Raw genomic sequence first — 27,015 nt, forward strand, 5'->3', positions numbered from 1 at the left:
ATCGCTTGAACCCTAGAGTTTATGGTTGCTGTGAGCTATGACTCCACAACACTCTCAAAAAAGAAAGAAAGAAAATGTAGGTTTCCATTTCCTCAAAGTGTTTTGTTTTTTTTTTTTAAGCAATGATGCATCTGATCTATTTTCATCACCAGCTATTGGACATACATGCCATTCTGCGTTGTCATCCTCTCTCCCAAGTGCTAGTAACTTGGCAAGTGGGTCGCCTGTGAGGGCAGTATCACTGCCCACGGTTGTGTGTCCATGCTGTTCCAGAAGTGCGCTGCTTGGAGGCTGAGATCGTTTAAGAGCCTGGTTGATGATCTGGTGGTCAAGCGTCATGAACGAATTCACTTGCTGTCTCTGGGTTTTCTGTGTCTGAGGCCTTGCAGGACCTTCCAGGTGTGCTGGGACCTACAAAATCAAAACCGAACAAATAAAATGTAAAATATCATCTGTGAAATCAAAGTTCATTCAACTACTGAATTATAACAATAAGCAAACTATAACATCTAGTTTCTCTCAAATCCACCATTTGTGCTTCTATCATAAACTACATATGGTTTTAATGGATTGCAGTTTTTTGAAAGTAATTTAAAGTATACTAAAATATTTTAGACCCTAACACGTTTTTAAAATGAATAGTCGTGATAAGGAGGAATGACTATATAAGCAGCAATACTTTTTGAGGGTCTATAAAAGAAAGGACTGAAATAACATAAGGAAAATATAGCTGAATCACTTTTATAAATAGTTTTTACATATTTCCTTAGATTTATTTCTATTATACATAAATATTCTATGGAATATAATTAAAATTTATTATTAAATTTCATTACTTACAAACTTCTTATGAGAAAACAGAAACTAGGAACATATGCAGTAAATATTAAACGTGATGCTTTATAGGGGCTGAAAATCGAAGTGCTTTTTTTCTACTTTTCTATATGTTCCAAATTTTCTAGACTGAGCATATATTTTTTGATTTTTATTTAATTTCAGAATATTTTATTTAATATTCAGAATATATTATTACAGAATATCAGGTACACACATTTTGGTTACATAATTTGCTTTTGTACATTTTAAGTCTTATGTTTTTAACCAGGATATGTGCAGTTAGGTATGAATTTACCCTATCCCTTCCCCACTCTTTCCCCCTACTTAATTTCCTCTGAGTTTTACATTTATATGTGTACATTAGTGTTGACTACTTCCAATTTAATGTTGAGTAAATTTGGTGTTCATTTTTCTATTCTTGCAATACTTCACTAATTTCATCCCTATTATTACAAAAGATACTCGATCACTATCATTTTATGGCTGAACAGTATTCCATGGTATACATGTACCATAATTTTTTAATCCATTCATGTATTGATGGGCACTTGAGTTGTTTCCACATCTTTGAATTTATGAGTTGTGCTGCTGTAACTATTCAAGTGCAAATGTCTTTTTTATATAAAGTCTTTTTGTCCTTTAGATAAATACCTAGAGATTGCTGGACCACAAGGTAGGTCTACTTTTAGTTCTTTAAGGGATCTCTGTACTACTTTCTATAGCGGTTGCTATTAGTTTCCAGTCCCACCAGCAGTGAAGGAGTGAACCTTTCTCTGCACATTCATGGCAACAGCTATTATTGCTTTAGGACTGTTATATTTTTTTTATTTTTTTTAACTGCAGATTAATAGATTACATTGTTTTTATTTCTAAGGTAAAGTTCAAGTTGTAGTTGAGCCCCTCACATAGAAAGGATGTTGAACACCCCCTTTGGGACTTTTCCTTTTTGAGATAGAGTCTCACTTTGTCACCCTGGCTAGAGTGCTGTGATGTCCTAGTTCACAGCAACCTCAGACTCCGGGTCTAAAATGATCCTCTTACCTCAGCTTCCCAAGTAGCTGGGACTACAGGTGCCTGCCACAACGCCTGACTGATTCTTCTAATTTTTTTTTGTTGGTGTTGCTGTTTATTTGTTTTAGTAGAGTCAGGGTCTCACTCTTGTGCAGGCCGGTCTTGAATTCCTGAGATCAAGGGATTCACCCGCCTTGGCCTCCTACAGTGCTGGGACTACAGATGTCAGCTACCATGTGAGCCACTCTCTGTGGGGATAGGTAATACATCTCATTGTGGTTTTGATTTGCATTTCCCTGATGATTAAAGATGTTGAACACTTTTTCATGTGTTTTTTGGCCATTAGACTATCTTCATTTGAAAAGTTTCTGTTCTTACAGATATCAGCCTAGGAAACAATTTATGATGGAGTCCCCAGTGGCAATCACAGTAGCAAGAAAAATAAATAAATGGGACGTGATCAAATTGAAAAGATTCCTAATCTTGTATTTTTTAAAATCTTATTCTCAAACACTTTATTTTCATCTTATAATGACAACAAATTGGTAAAGTCATTGTTATGGACAGATTGAAAGAAGCAGCCCCACCCCCAAAATCAAACTATTGTCATGCACCAGCTAAACAGCAACTGTCCAGTCTGAAATCCCTTTTTCAAACCATACTTTTAAAACTCTGAGCATCTTCAGTCTAGTTAGGATAGTGAATGTTATACCACCAGTTGTGTAAGTATAATGTTAAGCATTTCTGGCCTTCCCTGTAAAAGCTTATGAATGTAGTACTGTCTGCCAGCTGTCTTTATATTTAACTGTGCTGTGCTGTGACTTCTAATAGTTTCCTCAAGTGGCCTGTATATAAGCCTATTTAATGTTTCCCTCATGTTAAACAATAGTAAAGATTGCTGTACAGTGCTTATTTTTCCTTTTATTTCAGTTACACAAACTACTCCTTAAATCCCTTAACAGGCATTAGCCCAGATAAATAGCCTTTCCAAAGTATTTTGCATTTAAATTAGCTAGTTTGGGGTACAATATTGTAGTAGTTACTTTCGTTTAATTCTGTTATGCTGACATTTTTAGCATTATTTTAATTGTACTACCATAAAATAATTTTTCAGTCATATAAAAAAGATTAAGATTGGTAATAAAGATTACACATATTACTAATTATATGGCTATGGGCTTTAAAGTTGTAAAATAACATTTCATTAAAATGCCAGTGGTATTTTTTTTAGGGTAACCGTTTAGATTATCCTACTGTTTTGAGTTAATCCTTTTTCATCTGTATACATTCACAAAATACATCTTATAAAGAACATCTTCAGTTTCACAAATCTGAATGATCTTTCACAGTCTATAACTGAATGCTAAAGGATATCATATGCCTAAAGATGGGAAGCATCTCTTGTTCTAAGAAAAGCATGTTAAAGCAGAAGCTACACCATGCATTAACTAATTCATGTTTTACTTTTCATCCATTGACTCCAAAGCCTTTACTGGATCACTTACTCTAATGAAAGAAGCCATAGAAGATGAGATCCCAGGATTCTGGGCATTTACAATCTCTTGAGCAGTCTGAGGTATAAATCATAGCATCAGTAACAGTGCTAATAATAATAAGCAACAGGTATCAGACTGTGCTAAGCGACTTACTGACATAACTTATTCAGATCTTGCTATAGCTTTAGGAGATAGGTATCATTAGTATCCCCACTGCACCATATAGATGAAGACGCTGAAATCTGGAGAGTTTACAGGGCATGCCTATGATCATTTAGCCAGTGAAGGACAGAAATGGAGTACAGGGCCTACCTTCCTGAGCACTGCAATATTGGGTCCTGAGTAAATGACCGAACTGACTGGACTGTAAAGGAAAAGCTCAGTAATGAATTTAAAATTCTACAAAAAACAGTGATTTTTAAAAACACTAGAAGAGGAAGTGATTTTCAATCAGGTGTTGAAGGAAGAGATGGCCTCAAGTGGTTGCTAGGAGGCCAGATCAGCTACAGACTGTGATTTGGTTCACTACATTGTCAAAGAGATGAGGACCATCAAAGTGAAGGGAAATTTTCCTGTTTAAAACAGGAAGTAAATCAAATCCTCAGCACTAGGGATGACATTTCAACATTATTGTGCTACATGATGCTACTGGAAATGTGATGTAAATATAGTATGCCACCCTCATCCAACACTTTACCACCATGTTATTAAAGATTTATTTACAGTGGTTTCTTTTACACTGTACATCATGTCTGGCCATCAAGAAGAATTTATAAGACATACTAAAAAGAAAAAACAGAATATGAAGAAACAGAAGTAGGCATCAGAACCAGACTCGGGTATGCTGGCAAAGTTAACGTTACCAGACTAGAAATTTAAAACAACTATAATAAATATGCAATGTGTGCTAATGGATAGAGTAGGCAGCACGCAGGAACAGACAGCAGTGTAAAGAAAGGTAAGAAATTCCAAGACAGAACATAAAAGAAAATTCAAAAGCTCAAAATACTGTAACAGAAATGAAGAATGTTTTTATAGGCTTATTAGTAGACGGGACGTGAGTGAAGTAAGAATCTCTAAGGGTGAGGATTTTGCATCAGGCACCTACAAAACCGAAAAGCAAAGAGCAAAAACGGTTAAAGAAAAACCCAGACTATACAAGAACCGTGGGACAATGAGAAAACATGTAACCATGTAAATGGAAATATCAGAAAGGGAATAGAGAGGAAAGGCAATATTGGAAACAATAATAACTGAGGATTTTTCCAATGAATAAGTTACCAAACCAAAAATCCATGAAGCTCAGAGAATACCAAATAGGATAAATTTCCCTCTCTATCCTCCCCCAAATAAAGCAAAGTACACAAAATCAAAGATTAAAAAAAATCTTCAGACAGAGCCTGTAGTTCAGTGTGTAGGGCACCGGCCACATACACCCAGGCTGGCAAGTTGAACCCAGCGTGGGGCTGCAAAACATTAATGACTACGGCAACAAAAAATAGCTGGGCATTGTGGTGAGTGCCTATAGTCCCAGCTACTTGGGAGGCTGAGACGAGAGAATGGCTTAAGCTCAGAGTTTGAGGTTGCTATGAGCTGTGATGCTATGGCACTCTACTCAGGGTGACATAGTGAGATTGTCTCAAAAAAAAAAAAAAAACTTGAAAGAAACCAGGAGAAAAAAAATGCCTGACCTATAAAGAAGCAAAGGTAAGGATTACATCTAACATCTCCTCGGAAACCAAGCAAGACAGACAGTGGAGTGAAATATTTAAAATAGTGAAGGGAAAAAACACCACTTTATACTCTAAAATTTTTCTTCAAAAATAAAAGAGAAATAAGAACTTATTCAGGCAAACAAAACTTGAGAAAATTTGTTTTTAGAAGCCCTATCTTGCAAGAAATTTTTCTTTTTTTTTATATTTATTTATTTATTTTATTAAATCATAGCTGTGTACATTAGTATGATCATGGGGCACCATCACTTGGTTCATAGACCACAAGAAATTTTTCTAAAACAATTTTAGAGGAAATGAAAATGACATAAGTCGTATATAAGTCATAGGCTCAGATCTCCATAAAGGAAGGAAAATCATCAAAAAAGGTATGAGTGAAAGTAATGCAAAATCTCTTATTTTTCTTATTTTCTACTATATTACAGTTCAAAATAATATTAGGTATTTGATTATGTATGCTTATTATATAAGTGAAATTAATGACAGCAATGACATCAGCAATAAGGGAGAGAATAGTTGAGATTATTTTGCTATTGTAGTGTATTTGCAGTACATGTTAATTGGCATAGTATTCCCAAAAAGTGGGCTTGAGTTATAAATGTATATTGCAAATTTTAAAAATGTATAACTAATACACTAAGAAAGAAGAGAAAATGAAGCCATATAAATTAATTAAAACCACAGAAGGCAGAAAACAAGAGAAAGATAAAAATATAAATAAGGAACAAAGGCAACAAATAAAAAATAGAATCAAATATGGTAGATATTAATCCAAATATATCAATAATAATTTTTAACATCAATAGTTTAAATAACTAATTAAGAGAACGTGAAATCTGCTTTAGATAGACATATGTATAAATTAAAGGTAAATTGATACAGAAGGATATATCATACCAATGCTAATCAAAGAAAAAGCAAGAATAACTACAGTAGATCCTCCATAGTTGACCAACTCCCTACCCGAAGTTTACCTGATTTTCATAGGCCAGACATGCACCACATGTACATTTCAGTACAGGAGGCCTAGTTCTTAATGTTGACCACCTCTGTATGTTGATCAGTTTGTTACAGCCCCTTGGATGATCAATTTACAGAGGTTCTACTTTGTATTAATTCCAGACAGAACAAACTTCAGAGCAAAGAAGATTATCAGGGATATTGAGGGACATTAGTAATAAAGAGGTCAGTCCTCTAAAAAGTCATGACATTCTTGAATGTGTATGTGCTTACCAACAGAAAGTCAAAATAAATGAGCCAAAAAAAGATAAAACTGCAAGGAGAAAGCAGTGAATATACAGTCATAGTTAGATGTGTCAACACCCTGCTTTCAGAAAAGGTTGGGTCCAGCAGGCAGAAAATGAGTGGTAATAGATAGCTGAAGTCAACAATGAGTCAAGCAGCTAGATATGATTGACATCTATAGACTACTCACCAAAAACTATGGAGACAATATCAAGGTAAGAAGGGGGGCAGGAGGGTCACGCTGTGTGACACACCTTTTGGGGAGCAGGACACAATTATAAGAGGGACTTTACCTAATGTATGCAATCAATGTAACCTGGTCCTTTGTATCCTCAATGAATCCCCAACAATTAAAAAAAAAAAAAAACAGACAAGTGTTTGCCATGGTTGTGGGGAGGAAGGGATGAGTTGGTGGAACACAGAGGATTTTCAGGGCAGTGAAAGTTCTCTATATGACACTATTAATGTAAAGACAGGCACATATCATTATGCATTCATCCAAACCTATGTACACTAAGAATGAATTCTAATTGATATGGACTTAGGGTGATAATGTGGTGTCCATGTAGGTTCATTGATGGTAACGAACATGAGCCTATGCACGTGTGGCCCAGGGGCGATGTGGGAAACCCTCTGCTCAATTTTGTTATGAACCTAAAATGTCTCTAAAGACTACTATTAAAATAAAGCTTACATTCATTAACAAGAGAATCCAGGGCAATGTACTTAGTGAGTAAACAAAAATATTTAAGAAAAATTAGAATTACACAGACTTGTAGAAGTACAGGGAGTCAGAAAGAATAGTTGGCCAGGAAGAGGAAAAGCCTTCTCCTGGTGCAGAGCACATAAACATCGGGAAATCAATGTAACATATACAAAACACATGTATCTGCTTTTTTCCTTTTTTCTATTTCTGGTTTTAGACTAGAACCTATACTGGAATCCTGATTACTGAGAATTGATGAAGACCCACGAGAAAGTAGCCTCTGACCATAGGAAGAAGTCAGATATCATTGCTTGACAACAGCAATTGAAACTGTGGTAGTAGATGATTTAAGAGATACATAGTTTCTGATTAAAAATCCTTGAATTTAGATCAGTCTTGGGCAGGTACAACTCTACAGATCACCAAAGATTTAGTTAGAAAGTAATTAAGATTCACTATTGATTCACTATTGAATTACGTAAATAGGTACATAAGATTATTGAGTTAAGTGACATATTCGCATTTGGATTGAAAAATCTCCTGAAAGGTAGAAGAGGTATGGGCCAGCCAACCGGTGCTGGCTAGAAGGGCTCTCTCTGTACCCTCATGGAGATATGCTGGTTTTCAAATAGTGGTTTACAAATTATGCTTCCAGACATGGCTTCATTCCCCTCAATTTACTTTCCAATGTGCTACATTGTAATTATTTGACGGACTTCAGATATTACCAAGTGGATAACAACAGGCAGGCTATATTGTACTAGAAAATTTACAAAACAAATGAGTAGTTGTTCTAAAATTTTTTTAAGGACATCATCAACTTTATGACTATTTTATAAGATTGTCTTTCTGTATTTTGTAAGATTATCTTGCTACACATCACACAAAGCCTTTTCAATCTAATTCACATGTATATACATTTGAATTTATTTTGGCTTCTTTTTTTTTTTTTTTAATTGAGACAGAGTCTCACTTTGTTGCCCTTGGTAGAGTTCTATGATGTCACAGCTCACAGCAACCTCAAACTCTTAGGCTCAAGTGATTCTCTTGCCTCAGCCTCCCAGGTAGCTGGGATTTACAGGCGCATGCCACAATGCCCAGCTATTTTTTTTGTTTTTAGCAGGCCCAGGTTGGGTTCAAACCCACCAGCCCTGGTGCGTGTGGTCAGTGCCCTACCACTGAGCTATGGGCACCGCCCCTTTTTTGGCTTCTTTAAAAAATCTTTCTGTAAAGAAAGTATAAGATAATGATAAAAGACTTCAGATAATTCTTTCAACATTCACTCAGCAAACATTTACCAAGTGTTTGCACTTTGTTAAAGCTAGTCCCAAGGGAAAGTCATTCCTCTCAGGAAAGCAAGGTTGTGATCCATATGTCACCGTCCACCTGGAGACCACTTATCTAAACTGAGGGCAAAGAACCATGAGGAGATGAATCAGGTTCTGGGCTCCAGCCTCTGAAAACTCAAAACTAAAATGTGATGGCAAGTATCATATAAGCAATTACCTCAATAAAAAGACTTTTTAACACCATTATTTTAACTATCCAATCAAATTACCCAGGAAAACATGGGCACCTACCTAATAAGCCTGTTTAGACCAGCAGCAAGACAGAAACAGACACTCCTACTGCCAGAAGTAGATATATTTACCCTCTCTCTCTCCATAATATGTACATGCATGTTACTTGATAATAGTAAATAAAAACACGGCATCACCAAACACATGCAGCACACCGTTAAAAAGCAAGACAGACAACCCCATTCACTATGACAGCCCTTATTTAATTTTGTTAATTTTATACTAAGCTTCAATTTAATAAATGAAGTAAAAGTTTGAACTTCTCAAGTGAGTAATAGGTAACTATTAATTATGTTCCTGGTATCAGAGGTATATAAGAGGAAATCTATTTTGGGGGGCTTATGAATCTACTACCTCCTAGGTACCAACTCATAAAAGCCACATGACATTTGTTAATGTTCTGCGGTAAAGATTAATAACTCATTTCTTCAAATCTTACTTTCCTCACAGCAGTCTGTGGATATGATATACCCATAAATCTCATCTTGACTAAAACTAAAATTACACAGTTGAGCTTGTCTGATTGAGATGTAACTGCTGAACTAAAGTAGGGCCCTGTTCATCAAAAGTTTTACTTAGGTTTCTGAATAACTGTCAGCATATTTCAGTTGAGTATTACATAATCCAAAGATACTTAATGGATAATAATATAAAATGTGATTGTAACATATTCCTTTACTCCCAATCATTTGAATTTGGATCATTCCTGTGGTGTGTCTTTGAGGAAAGAACCACACTTAAAAGACTTCAAAAAGACATAAATATTATTAAACAGAATTTTCCTAATTCAGTAGTGTTCTAGCAATAAATATCTTGTACTTGGTGAACACTTGTATTTAAGATTATAAAGACTTACAAATCCATTGAGGTCCTTTTAAACATAGGTTGATTTGTTTTGTTTACATCATTTTCTCAGTGAAATTACCATTTTATACTTTTGAAAGAAATTAAAAATATAGCAGCAATAAGTGTGGTATGGTCTGATTTTTTTTTTTAAGATTATGTGTACTCAAAGTTTCTGAGCCATAAATGTTAATGAAGGTTCACATTAGAGACTGACCAATTTGTTTGTCTTCAACACCACACACACACTACAGTCAATTGTTTACATCATCAATAGCCAAAAGAAGTTCATATAAAACATTCAGAATATTTAAGCTAGGATACTTAAAAATATATTTGACATTGCATTCACAAGTATAACAATCATTAATTCTGCAAATATTTTCAAGTACCAACTACACAGCAAGTTTTATGCTACCGTAATAGGCTCTGGGGATGTAGTAATGACAAAACAGATATAACCCAATCTTCAAAGATTTCAGAGTCCATTAGGAGAGATAAATATTTAAACATACAATTATAACACAATGTGACAAAACCTATGAAAGTAAAAGGTGTCATAAAATTAATCCAAAAACCTAGATAAAATGGGAACAAATCCTTCAGATGAAAAATCAGTTTTTGGTACTAGTTTCATTGATGGATTAAATACATGTTATGTCCCTGTATACAACAGGCCCTTGGAGGGGCAACAATGGGGAGCAAAGTGAAACACAGTATCTCTCCTGATAGACAAGGAGAAGAGAAAGATTTTAATCAATCACATAAATGCTACAAAATTTCCAGGGCTACATGTGATAGGAAGGAGAGATATTCATGATTTTGAGCATGTGAGAATTGGTTAGGGAAGACGTCGCTGAGGAAGGGATGACAGGGCTCTAGTGGGTGAACTGGAAGTAACTAGAAGAGTATAGGAAAAAGCCTTCCAGGGAGAGGGGGAAGTACGTGCAAAGACGCTGTGGTGAAAGGAAGCCGGGTGAGGAAAATGCACTGAAAGGAGAAAATGGGCTGGAGTCGGGAAAGTGTGGCATGGTCTGAGGCTGCAGGGACCAGTAGGAGCAGATCATGAAATGTTCAGGTGTACAAAGACGGATTATTTGCTTTATCACAAGGGAGAGGATTTTAAAGGGTAAATGAGGAAGTACAAGAGAGAAAAAAGGGCTGAACTAGGGTCAAATCAGGAGGGTGAAGTGGTTATACGGGAACAAGCAGCTGGATTGAAGAAATGCTTAGATATAAACTAAGGCATGACCCCTGAGCTCCTGTCTTAGGTAACCGAATGCAGTGATATTTTTTACTGTAAAGACATGGGTTTGGGGCAGTACAGAGAATCATAATTTGGTTTTGAACACATTGAATCTTTGACCCTTGAGGGTAACAAAAAGGAACTCAGAAGTTACAGGCTGTGAACAAATAGCTAACATTTACAGCTAACACAGTTATGGGCTGTGAACAAACACCTAACATCTACCCTTAGGTGATGCCTAACGAGCTGAGCACTGCAGGGCGAACCTAGTCAGAAGATGGGGACTGAGATTAAAGATGGCGGCCTCCCAACTTCTAATTACATGCAGGAAATTCTATTCTGACACTATTCTCCACCTAGTGCCACTGAGTTCTTTGCACAAGTTAAAAAAATGATTATTTGAAGTTTGTACATATTACACCATCAGGTAAGTAATCCTTAATTGAGTAATTATTACTTAACCTATTTCCAAAATGATGCATTCAATGCTTTGATATAGGTATAACCTTATTTTCTTAGTCCAACTGTATTTCAAGCTTCATATTACCAGTCCCTAACTCCTTATCTACAATTTCAAAACCCCAGAATTTCTGAAAACAAGATGATTTTTTCTTGAGTTTTTCTTCCGTGGCAGAATTATACATGAAATGAAGAAGACTGTCCATAGGTTTTCCTTATTCTACTTACAGTAAACATTCATATGCTCTGTGGTAGATGTATTAATGTGTTAGCAGCCTATGGAATGTTGCCTTGGGACCCCCTTGGGGGTGTCAAGTAATAAAATAATGTACTATATAGCTTTTCTAAATATAAAATATTAAGAATTCTAAAATATATATAGCCCTACTAGGTTTTTGCATAATACATTTTGTACTCCTTTTTGTTTACTGAGTGACAGCATGTGGAAAGACTATGCTATATGCTATGAATATATTATCTCTTTAATTTCATAATATATTAAGCATCATGAAAATTCAAGTGGGTCTCCAAGATTCATTTTTAAAACTTAAGTAAATGTTTAATTGCTTATTATTTTTAGAAGAGGTGGTAAAAGAGGACGCAAGGAAAAAAATTATCGATTAGGTACAATGTACACTATCCAGATAGTGTACAGTGGGTAGTGGGTACACTTTTAATGGGTAAATTAAAAGCCTAGATTTCGCCACTGTACAATTCTTCTATGTAATGGTAATCTACTTGTATTCCCTAAATCCACTTAAATAAAAAACATTTTAAAGGCAACAACTAAAAGGAGATGGGGAACTATCCTTTACAATTCAACAAACCAAATGAATGAATGAAAAATATATTCTTCCTTTAATTAGAATGAATTGTCCTGGTATAATAATATATTTTGGTATTATTAAGCCTTTTTATATTTAGAATTTATGGATATAATTAAATAAGTTGATACTACAGTTTATATGCTATTAAGAGAGGTTTAAGGTCCCCAACAATTCAATAGTTTCCTATAAATGTGGAAATATCCAAGTTCATTACTCCAGCTAAATTCAGTAAAATGTCTTAAATTTCTATGTTTTAAAGCTTATCTGATTACATTCAAGCTTAAACATTAATATTTATTAAGAAAACTTTTGTAAAGTAAAAGATGTATAGCTTCAGAAATCAACAATTGTATTTAGATGTTTTAAATTTCATGGTTACATTCGAGTTAAAATAAAACACTCAAGTAATGCTTAAATGCACTCTTTTTCATCCTTGGTATAGTGACCTTTTGATATCATTTTCATTATGAAGTTGTGAATGTTCTTTCAAGGATGCAAAGAATAAAGGAGAAAAAATACTGACTTTTTAAAAATGTCATATCTGAAATATCTGGGAAGTCATCAATGTGTTTTTTTAAAATCTACATGTTCTAAAAAAATTTAAAGCCATAAATGGGAACATCTGGAATCAAAACACCAACCTTACTATAATGCATGCCATCTCATCTGGCATGTTACAAAGGCACTTTATTTATCATTTTTATTCTATTCCAATGGTCAGACTTAGAATAATATTAATATATTATCAACATATTTGGTTCTTAAAAAATAAATTCACAGGCTACTTAATGCAATTGAATTTATAACAAAAAATCGTACACATTTTTGTGAGAATAAAAGGATTATAAATACTCTTGAAAAGAACCCCAGTTTAAATGGTTTTATACTATCTTAGCCTGTAAAACTTTTTATATCTTTTATCCACTTATTTTATGGGTTGATATATGATCATCAATTAACAAAGTCATTTTTATCATAATAAAATGTCATCATTAGAACTGTTGTATTCTATTCTAACCATTTTTGAAAGAATATGATTGGGGCATTTTAGGTAGTTAAATATTAAAATAATCTAATTGAAAATGAGACTTTGAGATTATTCATTTTGATTGACAAACTGCAGACAATGGCTTTGTTTCACAAGTACAATTCTATTATTCAACTTTCATGGATACTACTACTATTTCTGAGAAAATGATAAAATTTATCTTGTCTTTGCTTTACATAACTAATAAATATGATTATTTTTGGATTGTTTCAAATGAACCTGTAACGGTATCTGCATCAATCAAATCCCATCAATCAAATCAAAGTATTAGGGATGCCTAATGCCTCTGTGTAGGAAAGACATTCAATTACACAGCAGTTGTATTAAGAGTCATATCTTCTCTTTGTAACTAAAAAGCAAGCCCTTTTAGAATCAAAGAAACATGCTTCTATTTTAAATACTTTTATAGCTATAAAAGTACATAGCCTTTGAACATTAATGCATCAAGAAGAATTATCATAGGACCTCATGGGCTGGTTTAATGCCTCAGAATGCAGAATAATTGTAGGCACAGTCACGAGTTGAATCAAACATTCCAGTGATGTAAGTAAAGACTTTTACTTTCATTTCCTAGACAAGAAATACTGAAGCTCACTCAGGTTGTTACCAGACGTGGTCCACAATCACCCAGGCAACAAGTGAACTAAATTTCTTGCCTTTTGATTGCAATAGGGTATTCTTTCAACTGTCAAGTTATTTATTAATCATTCATAACAATAATGAGAATTTAACTCCAGCCCTCATTATTAGCAAAAAAATGTGTCTTGTATAGATATACAAATATGAATCAATTAAGCTCAGTTTCTCAGTGAAAACCTTTGGAGTTGTTTTCCGAATCTTAGTAAAACTTGATTTATTTACTCATGATTTTGTTTTTGTTTGTGTGTTGTGTTTTGTTTACTTTGCCTTATAACCATCCCCTACTGCAGGAGCTGCAAGGTCTGGGTTTTTCACACTTTACAAGACAATGTTATACTTGAAATCTCTCATCAGAAACTATTCGCTCTAGATCAATGTTTCCTCTCTTCGGGTACTTTGTTTCTCTTTAGTCCCTGGATCTATGTAATAAAAGTACAGAATTCTGAAATGTCCCAGCCTTCTTCTCCAGGAGAAATTTTACATTTTTAGTTTCCTTAGATCATATTTTCTGATATCTTAATGTTTCATTTTCTGAAAACCTCTAAGTCCTTTTCACAAGAGAGAAGAGTGGATTGGGAGACCGGAAAATATTTTTGTCTTGGCTTATTCTAAATAAATATCATGACTGTTCTATTTAGTACCTTTAAACTTCTTTTTCTAAGGATGAATGTGAGACATTAACAAATGTATATAAAAAGTTGGCAAGAATTAAACTGACTGAAAATTTCTTTGTAATGTCTTTATTTTTTGTTAATTATTTTGGGATGTATGGAAAATATTTTAATGTAACTTCTGAGAAAAGGATCCAAAAATCTCTTTTCTATACTAATTTGGTAAGACAATCCAACTAAAAGAAAAAGAAAACACATTATCTTTAAAAACCAAAAAGGAAAAAAAAAATATATTTGCCTGTAGTCCCAGCGACTTGGGAGGCTGAGGCTAGAGAATTGCTTAAGCCCAAGGGTTTGAGGTTGCTGTGATGCCACAGCACTTTACGGAGGGCGACATAGTGAGATGCTGTCTCAAAAAAAAAAAAAAGAAAGAAAGAAAAACAAATATATTGTTTTAGCCATTTATAATTTTTTCTAGTTATTTGCAATTACTCTGTACTAGGTAAAATAATACTTCTCTCACTAAACATGTCCACATCTTTAACCCCAAATCCTATAGATATATAACTTTACATTACACAAGCAATTCTGAAGTTGTGATTAGATTAAGACTTTTGAGATGCAGATATTATTCTGGATTATCTGGGTGGGCACGATATAATCTCCCGGGTCCTTTTAAGAGATAGAGAGGAAGCCCCAAATCAGATGATGTGACTGTGGACACAGATGCCATTGATGTGAGCATTAAATCTGAGAATACAGCCAGACTCTAGAATCTGGAAAACAGAAGGAAATAAATACTCCCCTAGAGCCTCCAGAAAGGAACTAAACCCAGGGGACACTTTGATTTAAACACAGTGAAACTCATTTCAGACTTTTATCTCCCACAACTATAAGATTATATGTTGTGTTAACACAAAATTTGTGTTGTTTTAGCCAATAAGTTTGTGGTAATTTGGTTGCAGCATCAACAGAAAACTACTATGTACTTTTTAGCCTTGAGTTTTATTTTGTCATTCTTGCAGCATTAAAAAATTTTGCTGATGGCTTCTAAGAAAGACATTGCCTGGAAATGCTGCTGTTATGGGATTTCACCATAACAGCTAAAGTTACTTGAGAAAAACTCTAACAAAGGTCAGTTTCCTAAATCTAATGCCTTTAATCAACCCTCAGTGTTACTAAAATGCTCCAACAGTAAAGGTTGTAGAGGAAAAAATGTTTTCTCTCTTTTTCTGTCTCTATATAACCTGAAGAAAGTAAAGACGAAGACAAATGAAAATAAATCCAGCCAGACTCCAACTCATAAAGAGGTACAGTTACTACCCCAAGCTTTGTTCTTACAGCACTGATGAGCTACTGAAGGCTTTTCTAACATATTCAGTTAGCATCTCAGAATTATCTCTCAAGCAATATGATGGAGACTGAGTTATTAAAGGACTATACTGGATAAAAAGAGAACACACAGAAGTTTTGGTAAGATTCCTAGAAAGGAGAAGAGAGGGCCTAAATGAAGGCCATAGCATTTGGAATGCAAAAACAGGCCAAATATTATCCATACCAGAGAGGAATTAAAGAGGAACATGAGGGGTACTTCTAGCTGGTTTATACCTGTACAGAAGGGGAAGGAAGGTCCGTGTACAAGGCTCTGAGATGAAATAGAAAGTGGCGAAGAAGAAGGAACTTACCAAAATGAGAAATAAAAGTGGAAGCAAAAGTTTTGAAGGGAAGGTACTAAATTTAGTAACAGACTACACGTTATCCACATGCTGATTTTTATTTATTATCTGTCTTATTGACCACATTGTAAACTTCTTTAGGACCAGGGATTCATCTCTCTTCTTTATTATTGGACACCAGTGCTATGCACAGTGCTTGGCAAGTGGTAAGTTCTTAATAAATATTCATTAAATAAACAAATGAATGAATGAGGAACAATAACAATAATGACCATCACATATGGAGTGCTTATTTTATGTCAAGAACTATTCCAATTATTTTACATATATTAATTTCTTAATCAACTCAACAATCCCATGAAGTAGGAAATAAAACTATCCAATTTCAATGATGAGTATACTAAGGTAAAAAAAAAGTTAAGTAATTTACCAAAGGACGTACACTAGTAGAGCCAGGATTTCAGTCCAGAAAGTCTGGGCTCAGAGTTCATGTTCTTGACCTCCTTTAAATCTTTCAAAATACTTTGCCATAACTCAAAGAGAAACCAGGAGGATTTTAGTTATTATGGATGGCTGTATGGCTAATGGGGGGGGGGTGTTTATTAACAGAAAGCCTTCACCATGTTTATGTGCAGAGAATGATGTGCTGTTACAGAGAGGCAGAAGACAGAAAATACAAATGAGGGTGACTGATGAAGTGATTAGGAAAAACAAGTGTAAGCGAGACTTCAGCCAAGGCAATTAGCTTTGGTAGAATCTTTCTTTTTTCTGTGAAATAAGAGAACAAAGAAAAGCGTCGAACAAAAAAAAAAGTTCTAGATTTCTGAGGAAGGAGTTGAAATTTTCTTTTTTAATTAGATCTTCTCAGTAAAGTTAGAGCCAACTTCATCTCCTGAGCATGCGGGAAAGGCAATGAAGTATGAGGTTGGACGAGAGAAGTCAAATCTACAAATCCCACCAAACGGAATGGAAGAAACTGGGCTATGATGATGCCAGCTGGGGCAGAGGCCCCAGTTGAGATTGAAGACCACTACTTTGTACTTTTTGCACGAATCTGCATGTTGCTGTGGGCCTGTCTTCCATGACAGCAGCCTGTACGCTGAGCTGACAGACTGCACAGTCAAGGATGACCAGGCAACAGAGAACAAGAGGGCAAGAAGTGGCTCTACTTATGAAAACAGACTTAATCTTTACAAGAAGGGCAAAGGCTGGATATGGAAGGGAGAAACAGCCAGACCAAAAGGTGAAAAACGAGTAGGAAATGGAGTAGAGGACTCCATTAGATGAAAGACGTGTAGAGAGGGAGAGAGCACGCCAGCTGCCAGGGTGGGAGCTGCGGGTCAGCCTGGAACGCTGGCTCACTCTGAAAGCACCTGAACCTGGAAAACAGGCGCTCCCAATCTGCCCTCTTTATTACAGAAATTTCAACTTTCCCTTCAATCGCTCATTCTTACCCATGCTTGTTAATGTTCATCACTCGTTTAGTGGTGGTAAAACCTCTACCACAGAAAATTTATTAGTAAAGGAAACTTGTCTATCAACCAGGCTTTCTCCTCTGAATGGGAAATCATACCCAAAAGTTGCAGTGTCAAACATGGACTCAGTCCTCCTCGTTACTATTATAGAATATCTTACAATAACAAAATGGTGGTCATTTTCTTAACCATAGTAAGTTTCCACCCGACTAAAACAAAAAAACAGTGATATATTGCATAGGGAATTTAGTTTCTAACTGTTTCCACCAGTCAGTGACTTTCACCATCATTAGCATATTTCACGTGCAACTTCTTTATCATTGAAACTGAATTTTTTAATATGCAGCCACGAGATAAGACAAGCAGACACCCGACTTCAATCCCAAAGACAGCAATGAGTAGAATAAATAAGACTTGCACCCCATACACTATTTTGCTTTTTACCCAGCACTTTCTTGTCCATTGGCTTCTTACCTAATCCCTTTCGTAATCAATTACTTGATCTCTTACAATCAGGACCCTTTATTTGATGCACTTTATCAACGAGCTCAGATGCAGAGAGATTAAGTAAGTTGTTGTAGTACACAGAGTTAAAAACCAAACCAAGTCTGCTTACCTTTGCCCTAGTGCTCTCTTCAAAGTTAAAAATTATATTAACATTCACAGTGATGCTAATAGTAGGAATTGTTAATGAGCATTGAAAGTTTGCTTCAGGGCAGCACCTGTGGCTCAAAGGAGTAGGGAGCCAGTCCTATATGCTGGAGGTGGCAGGTTCAAACCCAGCCCTGACCAAAAAAAAAAAAAAAAAAAAACTGAAAAAAAGAAAAAGAAAGTCTGCTTCAGGTCAGGCACATTGCTTAGTGCTCTGCCTGTTTTGCCTCAGGTAGTCCTCACAGCAAGCCAGCAGGGCAAGCAGCTATTCTCTCTGTACTACACAACATGGATCCTGAAGCCAAGAGGATAGCTCTGAAGGAAAACAAGAATTCCAATCCACATTCATTGCTCACCAATGAGTCGTTGTTCCTAATCATAAGTAATTATTAAAACTTTTGCCATTTAAATTGACAAATTTTGTTTAGTGAGACTACCTAGTGCTAAGGTGGGAACAATCCAACAGGCAACCCCGTGAGTTGCTCCCAAGGAGGAAACCTATTAGTGGATTTGCATAACCTAAGGAAATAGTCCTAAACTTGGAAAAGATCTGAAGCATAAGGATGATCACCGACATTATTGACAATGATTTTATAATGTAAATAACATATACAGTATAAATAAAGATCCCATTGGCTTCCCTATAGCATTTTCTTAATGTTTTAGAATTTTATTTGGAAATGACTCAGATTTTTTTTTTTTATTGTTTGAGATTCCTTGAGGGTACAAAGAATTAGCTTACACTGATTGCAAAGTCCCTCTTATGTTTGTGTCCCGCCCTCAAGAGGTGTGCTGAACACTGTGACCCCCCCATTCTCCTTCCTCCTCCCCTCTCCCCACTCCCTCATTCCCCTACCCTCCCTTGTATTAGCTCATCTGCAGGCTTCAAATTAGAATCCAGTACATTGGATTCTTGCTTCCCCATTCTTGTGATGCTCTCTACTTAAGAAGCAGCTATAACATTCTTTAAACTGTGGGATTGGATTTGATTTTGTCTTTTACTCAGTTCAAAGTGCTTTATGTTTAAAAACAATCATAAAAAGAGTAGAAAGCATAAACTTGGAAAGCAAAGCTAAAGCAAGCTTCCTTTCCCTCTGTTAATCACAAAATTTAAAAAAAAATAGAATGATACATAAAGTGACTAACAGAGAATAAGACTGTTAAGCTATTTAAAGAAAAGCGGCATTGTTTTAAAGTTATTACTGACACCCTAGCTCTAACTTCTGTTATCTTACCATTGAATTGAATTTTTTAAGTGCCTGAGAGAGCATGTAAGTGCAGAACATTTACAAACAATTTCACAAGAGAAGTTAAGAATTTCAGGAGAGTTAAGGAGCAGCACAGCTCGGAGTGAATGCAATAGGATACTCAGCAAACATAAAACAGACTCTGTGAAAATGTGCTTACAGCAGACAATGTAGCCTCATTATGATCTCCTCATAAGACCTAACACTATAATATTACAATAAATCATTCTTTCTACTCTTACAAAGTTATTTTTGTCTTGCCCACTCATATCAAAGTAAATTTTCTAAAGGAACAAAAGATTTGATATATAAGGGATCCTGCTTTTAAAAAGCAGTTCAAAAAAAACAATTTTTTTTTTTTTGCTTTTATGATAAATTCATTTTTGTTTTCTTTTTTCCTCTTAACTTTTTTTATTAAATCATAACTGTGTACACTAATGTATTTATGGGATACAATGTGCTGATTTAATATATAATTTGGAATGCTTACATATAATAATTTCAACCAAAGTCTTTTGCTTCTTCTAAGTGGTTTTGTTTGATGTTTTGTTTTTGTTTTCTCTGGTAAATTCATCTTCTCAGAAGGACAGCTGTTAATGGCAAGGTCAACTTTGCTTACCAAAAGTCACGAATGACTGAATTGGTAACCCAATATCTGTGAAGTCATTTGCTGTCTTATATCTATCATAAATCTTTCAGAAGAATAAGGGAGTGTGATGCTTTATTAGGACTTCGCCAAGTCAGGGTAGAGTTTCAACCTTATTGAACTCCATATGTGCATAAGGGAAATTGTGATTGTGTTGTAACCTATAAATACATTGTCAGCTCCAGCAAGCGGTGAGACAGCTCACTCCAGAAAGTCAAATGCAGCAATGTGTCATTTTCAAACTTCTCTCCCTGGTCCCAGGGAAATAGGTACAGATTTCAAATAAAGTTATTTAAAGTAGATTCTGGTATACAGACACCCACATCTGCCCAAGTTAGATTTTCCACTTAGACTGTCTCCAGTCAATCTGACCACTTCAACCTGACAGGTAAGCCAGGCAAATAAGCAGTCAGTGGGCCAAAAATCTGTCAAAATGGTTCACTTTACTGGTGATTACTTTTTGACTGACTTGAGCAGTCAAGTTAATCAAAACAGTCAAACCAGCGTTTCCCGTGTATACACAGTTTTAGCTCTGCCTGTTTTAGTAGGTGTGCCCTGTTTAGATATTTGAAGGGAGTTTTATTAAGTTACATTGTTTAAGAGAAACAAGTCAAAAAAAAAGTTGTGAGCAACTAGTTTGACAATTAGAGCTCCCTTCAGAGTTGAGCCTTAGCTTCAGCTTAAGCACTAGTGAAAGAAGTCTCAGGGGCCCTGCCTGAGGGCAGTGAAAGGAGGCCAAGGAGGGGTGGCTGAAGGAAGGGGTCCATGGGGCACCCACATACCCAGCTCCTGACAACAGGGCACCCACATACTCAGGTCCTGACATGTACCACTAGCAGGACTGAGACCTGCGTCCCACAAGAAAATGGGTTGTCATACTTCTGGATATAAAATAAACACACTTAGTAATAGCCCGGTGGGGGTGGGGTGGGTGGGTGACATTGTTACCATCATTGAACATGGTTTTCCATTCTCAATTTAAAGCCATTTTTGCCAAAAGAAAGGAAAGCCCTAAGATTTCTCTTAATTAATTTAAAAATAGGCATGAAGGCAATTTAATTTCTCAGGTTGCACAAATAACAACCTTGAAAAGCAGTCTGAAGTTTAAAAAGCATTGTGGGAGTAGCAGTGAAAATTACAGGTTTTAGGATTACTACACCTAGTTTCAAATCTGGGCTTTACCCGGACACACCTTGTACCTTGGAGCCACATATTTCTTTCTTTCTTTTTTTTTTTTTTTTTTTGTAGAGACAGAGTCTCACTTTATGGCCCTCGGTAGAGTGCTGTGGCCTCACACAGCTCACAGCAACCTCCAACTCCTGGGCTTAAGTGATTCTCCTGCCTCAGCCTCCCGAGTAGCTGGGACTACAGGCACCCACCACAACGCCCGGCTATTTTTTGGTTGCAGTTTGGCCGGGGCCGGGTTTGAACCCGCCACCCTCGGTATATGGGGCCGGCACCCCACCAACTGAGCCACATATTTCTTTCTTCTTCTTTTTTTTTTCATTGTTTGGGATTCATTGAGGGTACAAAGAATAAACGGTCTGTGAAGCTAGTGAATGATGCCCCATGATCATATCAATGTACACAGCTATGATTTAATAAAAAAAATAAAAAATAAATAAATAAATAAAAAATAAAAACAAACAAAAAAAACAAAACAAAGAATCAAGTTACCTGTTTGTGGTTGTTAGGTAAAGTCCCTCTTGTAATTGTGTCCCACCCCTAAGAGGCATGTCATACACCATGACCCCCATCTCCCTCCCTCCTCCTCTCTCTCTGGTCCTTCATTCCCCTACCCACTACCTTGTATTAGATCTACTGCCTTCATATTAGAATTGAGTACATTGGATTCTTGCTTCTCCATTCTTGTGAAGCTTTATAAGAATATGTTCCACCTCCATCCAGGTTAAAAAAAGTCTCCATCTTTTTTAATGGCTAAATAGTATTCCATGGAACTGGAAAAAATAGTACTTCATTTTGTTTGGAATCAGAAACAAACCCATATAACTAAGGCTATTCTTAGTAATAAAAACAAAGTCAGAGGCAGCACCCAACCAGTCTTCAGGCTATATCAGAAGTCTACAGTAATCAAAATAGTATGGTATTGGTACAACATTAAAGACATAGACATATGAAACAGAATAGAAAACCAAGAGATGAAACCAATCTATACTTTCCATCTGGTCTTTGATAAACCAAACAAAAGCATACACTGGGGGAAAAGAATCCCCTATTCAACAAATGGTTCTGGGAGAACTGGATAACCACATGTAAAAACCAAAACTCAATCCACACCTTTCACCCTTTACCAAAACTGATTCAAGATGCATAAGAAACTTAAATCTAAGACATGAAACAATAAAAGTCTTAGAAGAAAGTGTGGGGAAAATTCTTGATGATATTGGACCAGGTAAATATTTTATGGCAAAGACTTCAGAGGCCATCACAAAAACGACAACAAAAATTAACAAATAGGACTTAATTAAACTGAAAAGCTTCTGCACAGTAAGGACACAACAAGCAAAAAGACAACTTTCAGAATGGGAAAAGATATTTTCTGAGTATTAATCTGACAAAGTGCTGATAACTAGAATCTACAGAGAACTCAAATTAATCAACAGAAAAAGAATAAACAATCCCATCTACCTCTGGGCAAGAGATATGAATAGAACCTTTTCTGACAAAGACAGATGAATGGCTAAGAAACATTGAAAAAAATGCTCATCATCCCTGATCATCAGAGAAATGCAAATCAAAACCACCGTGAGATATCACCTAACCCCATTGAGAATAGCCCGTATCACAAAGTCTCAAAGCTACAGATGCTGGCGTGGATGTGGAGAGACATCCACTTTTACACTGCTGGGGAAATTATAAACTAATACAACCTTTTTGGAAGGAAGTGTGGAGAATCCTCAAAGAACTCAAGCTGGACCTCCCATTTGATTCTGTAATCCCATTACTGGCATCTACCCAGAAGGAAAAAAATCATTTTATCATTTGCACTGGACTGTTTATTGCAGCTCAATTTACAATCATCAATACGTGGAAACAACCTAAATGCCCAACAAGTTGAGCCACATATTTTCGTTTCTTTATACAAGTAGTCTTACCTCTACAATAAATGGAATTAATACAACTCAATTCCCAGGGCCATTCTGTTTACTAAAGAACTTTTAACAAGGCAGGGAAAGAAGACTTAATGTGGAAAATGGTCCACTTCAAGTTCACCATTGTAGTTGAGAGCATCTTGGTCAAATGAAGTATTTCATAAAGCACTGGACCTTTGTTGTTCTAGTGTCTTAAGTTTTAAATCATTCTTCAGTTAATAATTTTATAATTCAGCATCTCTATAATTTATAATATAAAACAGTGTTAAGCATAACAGCTAAAGTTGCTAGATCCACATTCTATACAGGCATTGAGCTAGGTGCTTTATTCTTCCTTTCCATGAAATCCCTATGAGTTAGATATGGTTTGCATATGAAGAAATTGAGCTTCAGTCCAATTACATGACCAGTCTGCAATTAAACAGTTCGTTATGGAGAGTTGGTTTTAAAATCTAACCACCCTATTTTAAAATCTATTTATTCTAATTACCAAGTTTCTAGAGTCCATTATATGATATTTCTTAACAACAACTTGTATTTCTGGTTCTTCCAGCAAAGAAGAAGGGCTGAAAAGGTATGTTTATGACTTCCTACAGAGAAACACTGGTCAGGGCCTCTGAAGGCATTAAAAGTAAATTGCAAGAGCCAGAATGATTCATCACTGACCTATCATATTCATAAGCCTATCTTATTTCCACTTTCTGTGCTGTCACTTTGGATTTCAAAATAATAAAACAAAATGTTTGGAAGATAAAATTCATATATTCCAAAGGACTTAGAGCTATACAGGATTTTAAAAGCTGGTTAATTCAGGGCGGCGCCTGTGGCTCAGTGAGCAGGGCGCCGGCCCCATATACCGAGGGTGGCGGGTTCAAACCCAGCCCCGGCCAAACTGCAACAAAAAAATAGCCGGGCGTTGTGGCAGGCGCCTGTAGTCTCAGCTACTCGGGAGGCTGAGGCAGGAGAATTGCCTAAGCCCAGGAGTTAGAGGTTGCTGTTAGCTGTGTGACGCCATGGCACTCTACCAAGGGCAATAAAGTGAAACTCTGTCTCTACAAAAAAAAAAAAAAAAAAAAGCTGGTTAATTCAGCAAACAAAGGTAGAATGTCTTGTTAATTGAAGATGGTTCAATCTTTTCAAGCCTGAGAAGTAAGAAATTCTTGTGACATCAAAATGAGTTCATATTATTTTCTTGGGTGATTTTTAAGTCATTGATAGAAGTAGTAATTTTCAAATGTGCAAAAACCCTAAAGATTCTAGCCTATGAATGAATAGACCATCCGGGAAGAGCCCAGGCTTCAAGCTAAAACTCACCATCAGAGGGTGTAATCTAAAATACAGGATGAACATCTGCAGAGACTTGCCCTAGGTCAGTTCACCTCTCTGTGATGCCATATCCTCTAGATGGAAATAAAAACAGTGAACTCTTTTAAATGTGCCCTATGGTCTGATTAAAGATTGAAAAGGGCTCTAAAAATCCACAGCACTCCCAGGGAAAAATGCTAAATTATCATTATCATTATTACACCAAATGCCATAATTTGGTCTCTTCAGATTCCCTTTTTATGTAGATTCCATCAAACTCTGACTTTTGACTTTTCGCCTCTCTGACCAAATCTCCAATGACAAAGCAAAGGGAAATGTTGAGGCAATTAGTGGGAAATGGAAGCAATTAATTCTCTTTTTTAGTGGAGACCTGGCCTCTGTGAACCAGTTTAACCAAAAATAATCAATGACCTTTCTCTGACCAAACTGAAGCAAATCTACTTGATATTTGTCACTGGTTATCCATCCACTGCTTCAACATTAATGAGTCTCTTCACTTTGCCCCTGTCTTTTATGAAATAGAGTCATCTATTCTGGTCCCTTGCTACCTCTGCATCTGCTATTTTTGCAAATCTTACGCAAAGTCCTCGTTATCCATGTGTAAGCCTGGGAACCATTTTTAACATAACCATGGTTTCTGATTTCCTCCACCCCTTCCCCCATGAATGGTTTCCTCTTAAAGACAGAATCTTGTTTAAAATAAATGAAAGAGAACAACAAAGATAAAGTTTAAATTTACAAGAATCCCAAAAAAGAATGCATCGTTTATCCAGGTCTAAGCATCATGCAATCCTACATCCAAGTCTCTTTCTCATCATTTACTTGCTGACCATCTTGGGAAAATTATCCATCCTCCCAAAACATCAGTTTTCTTTTCTGAACAATGGAGTTAGTAGCAGTTCCTTGAGAATATTGTCAGACTCAAATGAGGTGATACATTTATAGCCTTAGATGAAAGCCCAACCAACATTTCCTAATATCACCTGCTAGAAAGAGAAGGCAAGATAATATTTCGTGAAGTACAGCTGATTTTGGTTCTCAGTACAACTCTTCTAAGATGACAGCTACTTAAGAAAGAGTACTAGCATTCAGGGTCTTCCTTTTATCTACCAATAGAGAACTTAATATTTTAACTAATTCACTTAATATATAATTATTTACACCTGTAATCCCAGCACTCTGGGAGGCCAAGGCAGGTGGACTGCCTGAGCTCAGGAGTTCCAGACCAGCCTGACGTACAGTGAGACTCTGTCCTTAAAATCTAGCTGGGCATTGTGGTGGGCGCCTGTAGTCCCAGCTACTCAGGAGGCTGAGACAAAAGAATCACTTAAGCCCAAGAGTTGGAGGTTGCTGTGAGCTCTGATGCCAGAGCACTCTACCAAGGGTGAGAAAGTAAGACTTTGTATCAAAAAAAAAAAAATATATATATATATATATATACACACACACACACATATATAATTATTTCCTTTTCCTAGTTTATTCTGGCATATTTTTCCTAGCTATTTTTTGATGTTATTTGTTGCATATTTAGATAAACATGCATCTCATTGTACGTGTCCAGTTGTCCTGAATCCAAGTGAATTTAGAGACAGCTGCATACACCCATGTTTCATATGGAAGCAAATGGAAATGCAAATGAATTGACAATACATTTTGAGAAAATATGGGACTATAGAGATGGCGTATGAAGAAAAACAAATTGAGTTACTCCCTAAATTACTCCAAGCATTGTTATTCTCTGCTTAGTTTTGCTTTAAAAGTTCTGTCCCAAGGCAGAGTTCCCTGATGCTGTTTTAATAGGACAGGATATAGAGGAAAATAAGGCCAGATAAAATGAGAAAGTAGCCCAGTATTACTTTCTGTGCTCAGAAAATAAGTCTGCAATGTGGGGATGAAGTCTCAAAGAGAGGAGAGGACCTTCCCTTTGTATAATGAGCTAGATTTCCAATCCTAGAGTTCCTATATCTGATCTAAGTTTGATTTAGCAGGAGCAAACTCAGAGATACTCTGCAAGGATAGGAGACTCAGGCTTTAAGCACCACCAGACCCCTCAAATCGACCCCCAGGTCCCATCCCAGCCCAAGCCCTCCCCTTTTTCACTAGACATTAATTCAACATAGTCTTCAGGAAACACACACGTACAAACACACAGACATATTCAAAGTCACATGGCATGTTAGTAGCAGACTAAAAATGCTGAACTTCCGACTTCCTTTTTCACAGTATGTTCTATCAGCACTAAGTCAAGCAACCACAAGGAAATCACTGAATCATTTGCAAATACTTGCTTGGTCCACTGGTTTGCTAATCCATGTTCAGTTGAAGTGATTACTTCTTCAGTGAAAAAATATCATAGTACCCACCTTGATTTTCTCATGAAGTAGGTTCTATTACATTTTCAGCATCTCTGTTCTTGTCAAAGGTATAGCTACTTTGCCCAGAGTTACCACACATGCTCATCTTTGTTCCTTTAAAGCAGACACAGGCGCGTTCCATAAACAAAAGCTAAAACTAATGGCTCTAAATCTAAAACTAAAGTCTGTCACCCTTCAACCTGTCTCCCAAATGGCCAGAGCCAGAGAGATTCTGCTAAAACA

General features: G+C 36.1%; 1 protein-coding gene across 2 annotated transcripts in view; it reads right to left on the minus strand.

Annotated features, from left to right (window-relative positions):
- Positions 1 to 27,015, minus strand: part of TFEC (transcription factor EC) — a 184,669-nt gene that overhangs the window by 43,506 nt on the left and 114,148 nt on the right. For both annotated transcript variants that reach the window (XM_053553844.1, XM_053553845.1), the window contains one exon: positions 166 to 411. In XM_053553844.1, coding sequence (XP_053409819.1) covers positions 166 to 411 — 246 coding nt within the window. The remainder of the gene's footprint in view (positions 1 to 165; positions 412 to 27,015) is intronic.

The sequence above is a fragment of the Nycticebus coucang genome, chromosome 11 (assembly GCF_027406575.1).
Source record: "Nycticebus coucang isolate mNycCou1 chromosome 11, mNycCou1.pri, whole genome shotgun sequence".
Classification (NCBI taxonomy): domain Eukaryota; kingdom Metazoa; phylum Chordata; class Mammalia; order Primates; family Lorisidae; genus Nycticebus; species Nycticebus coucang.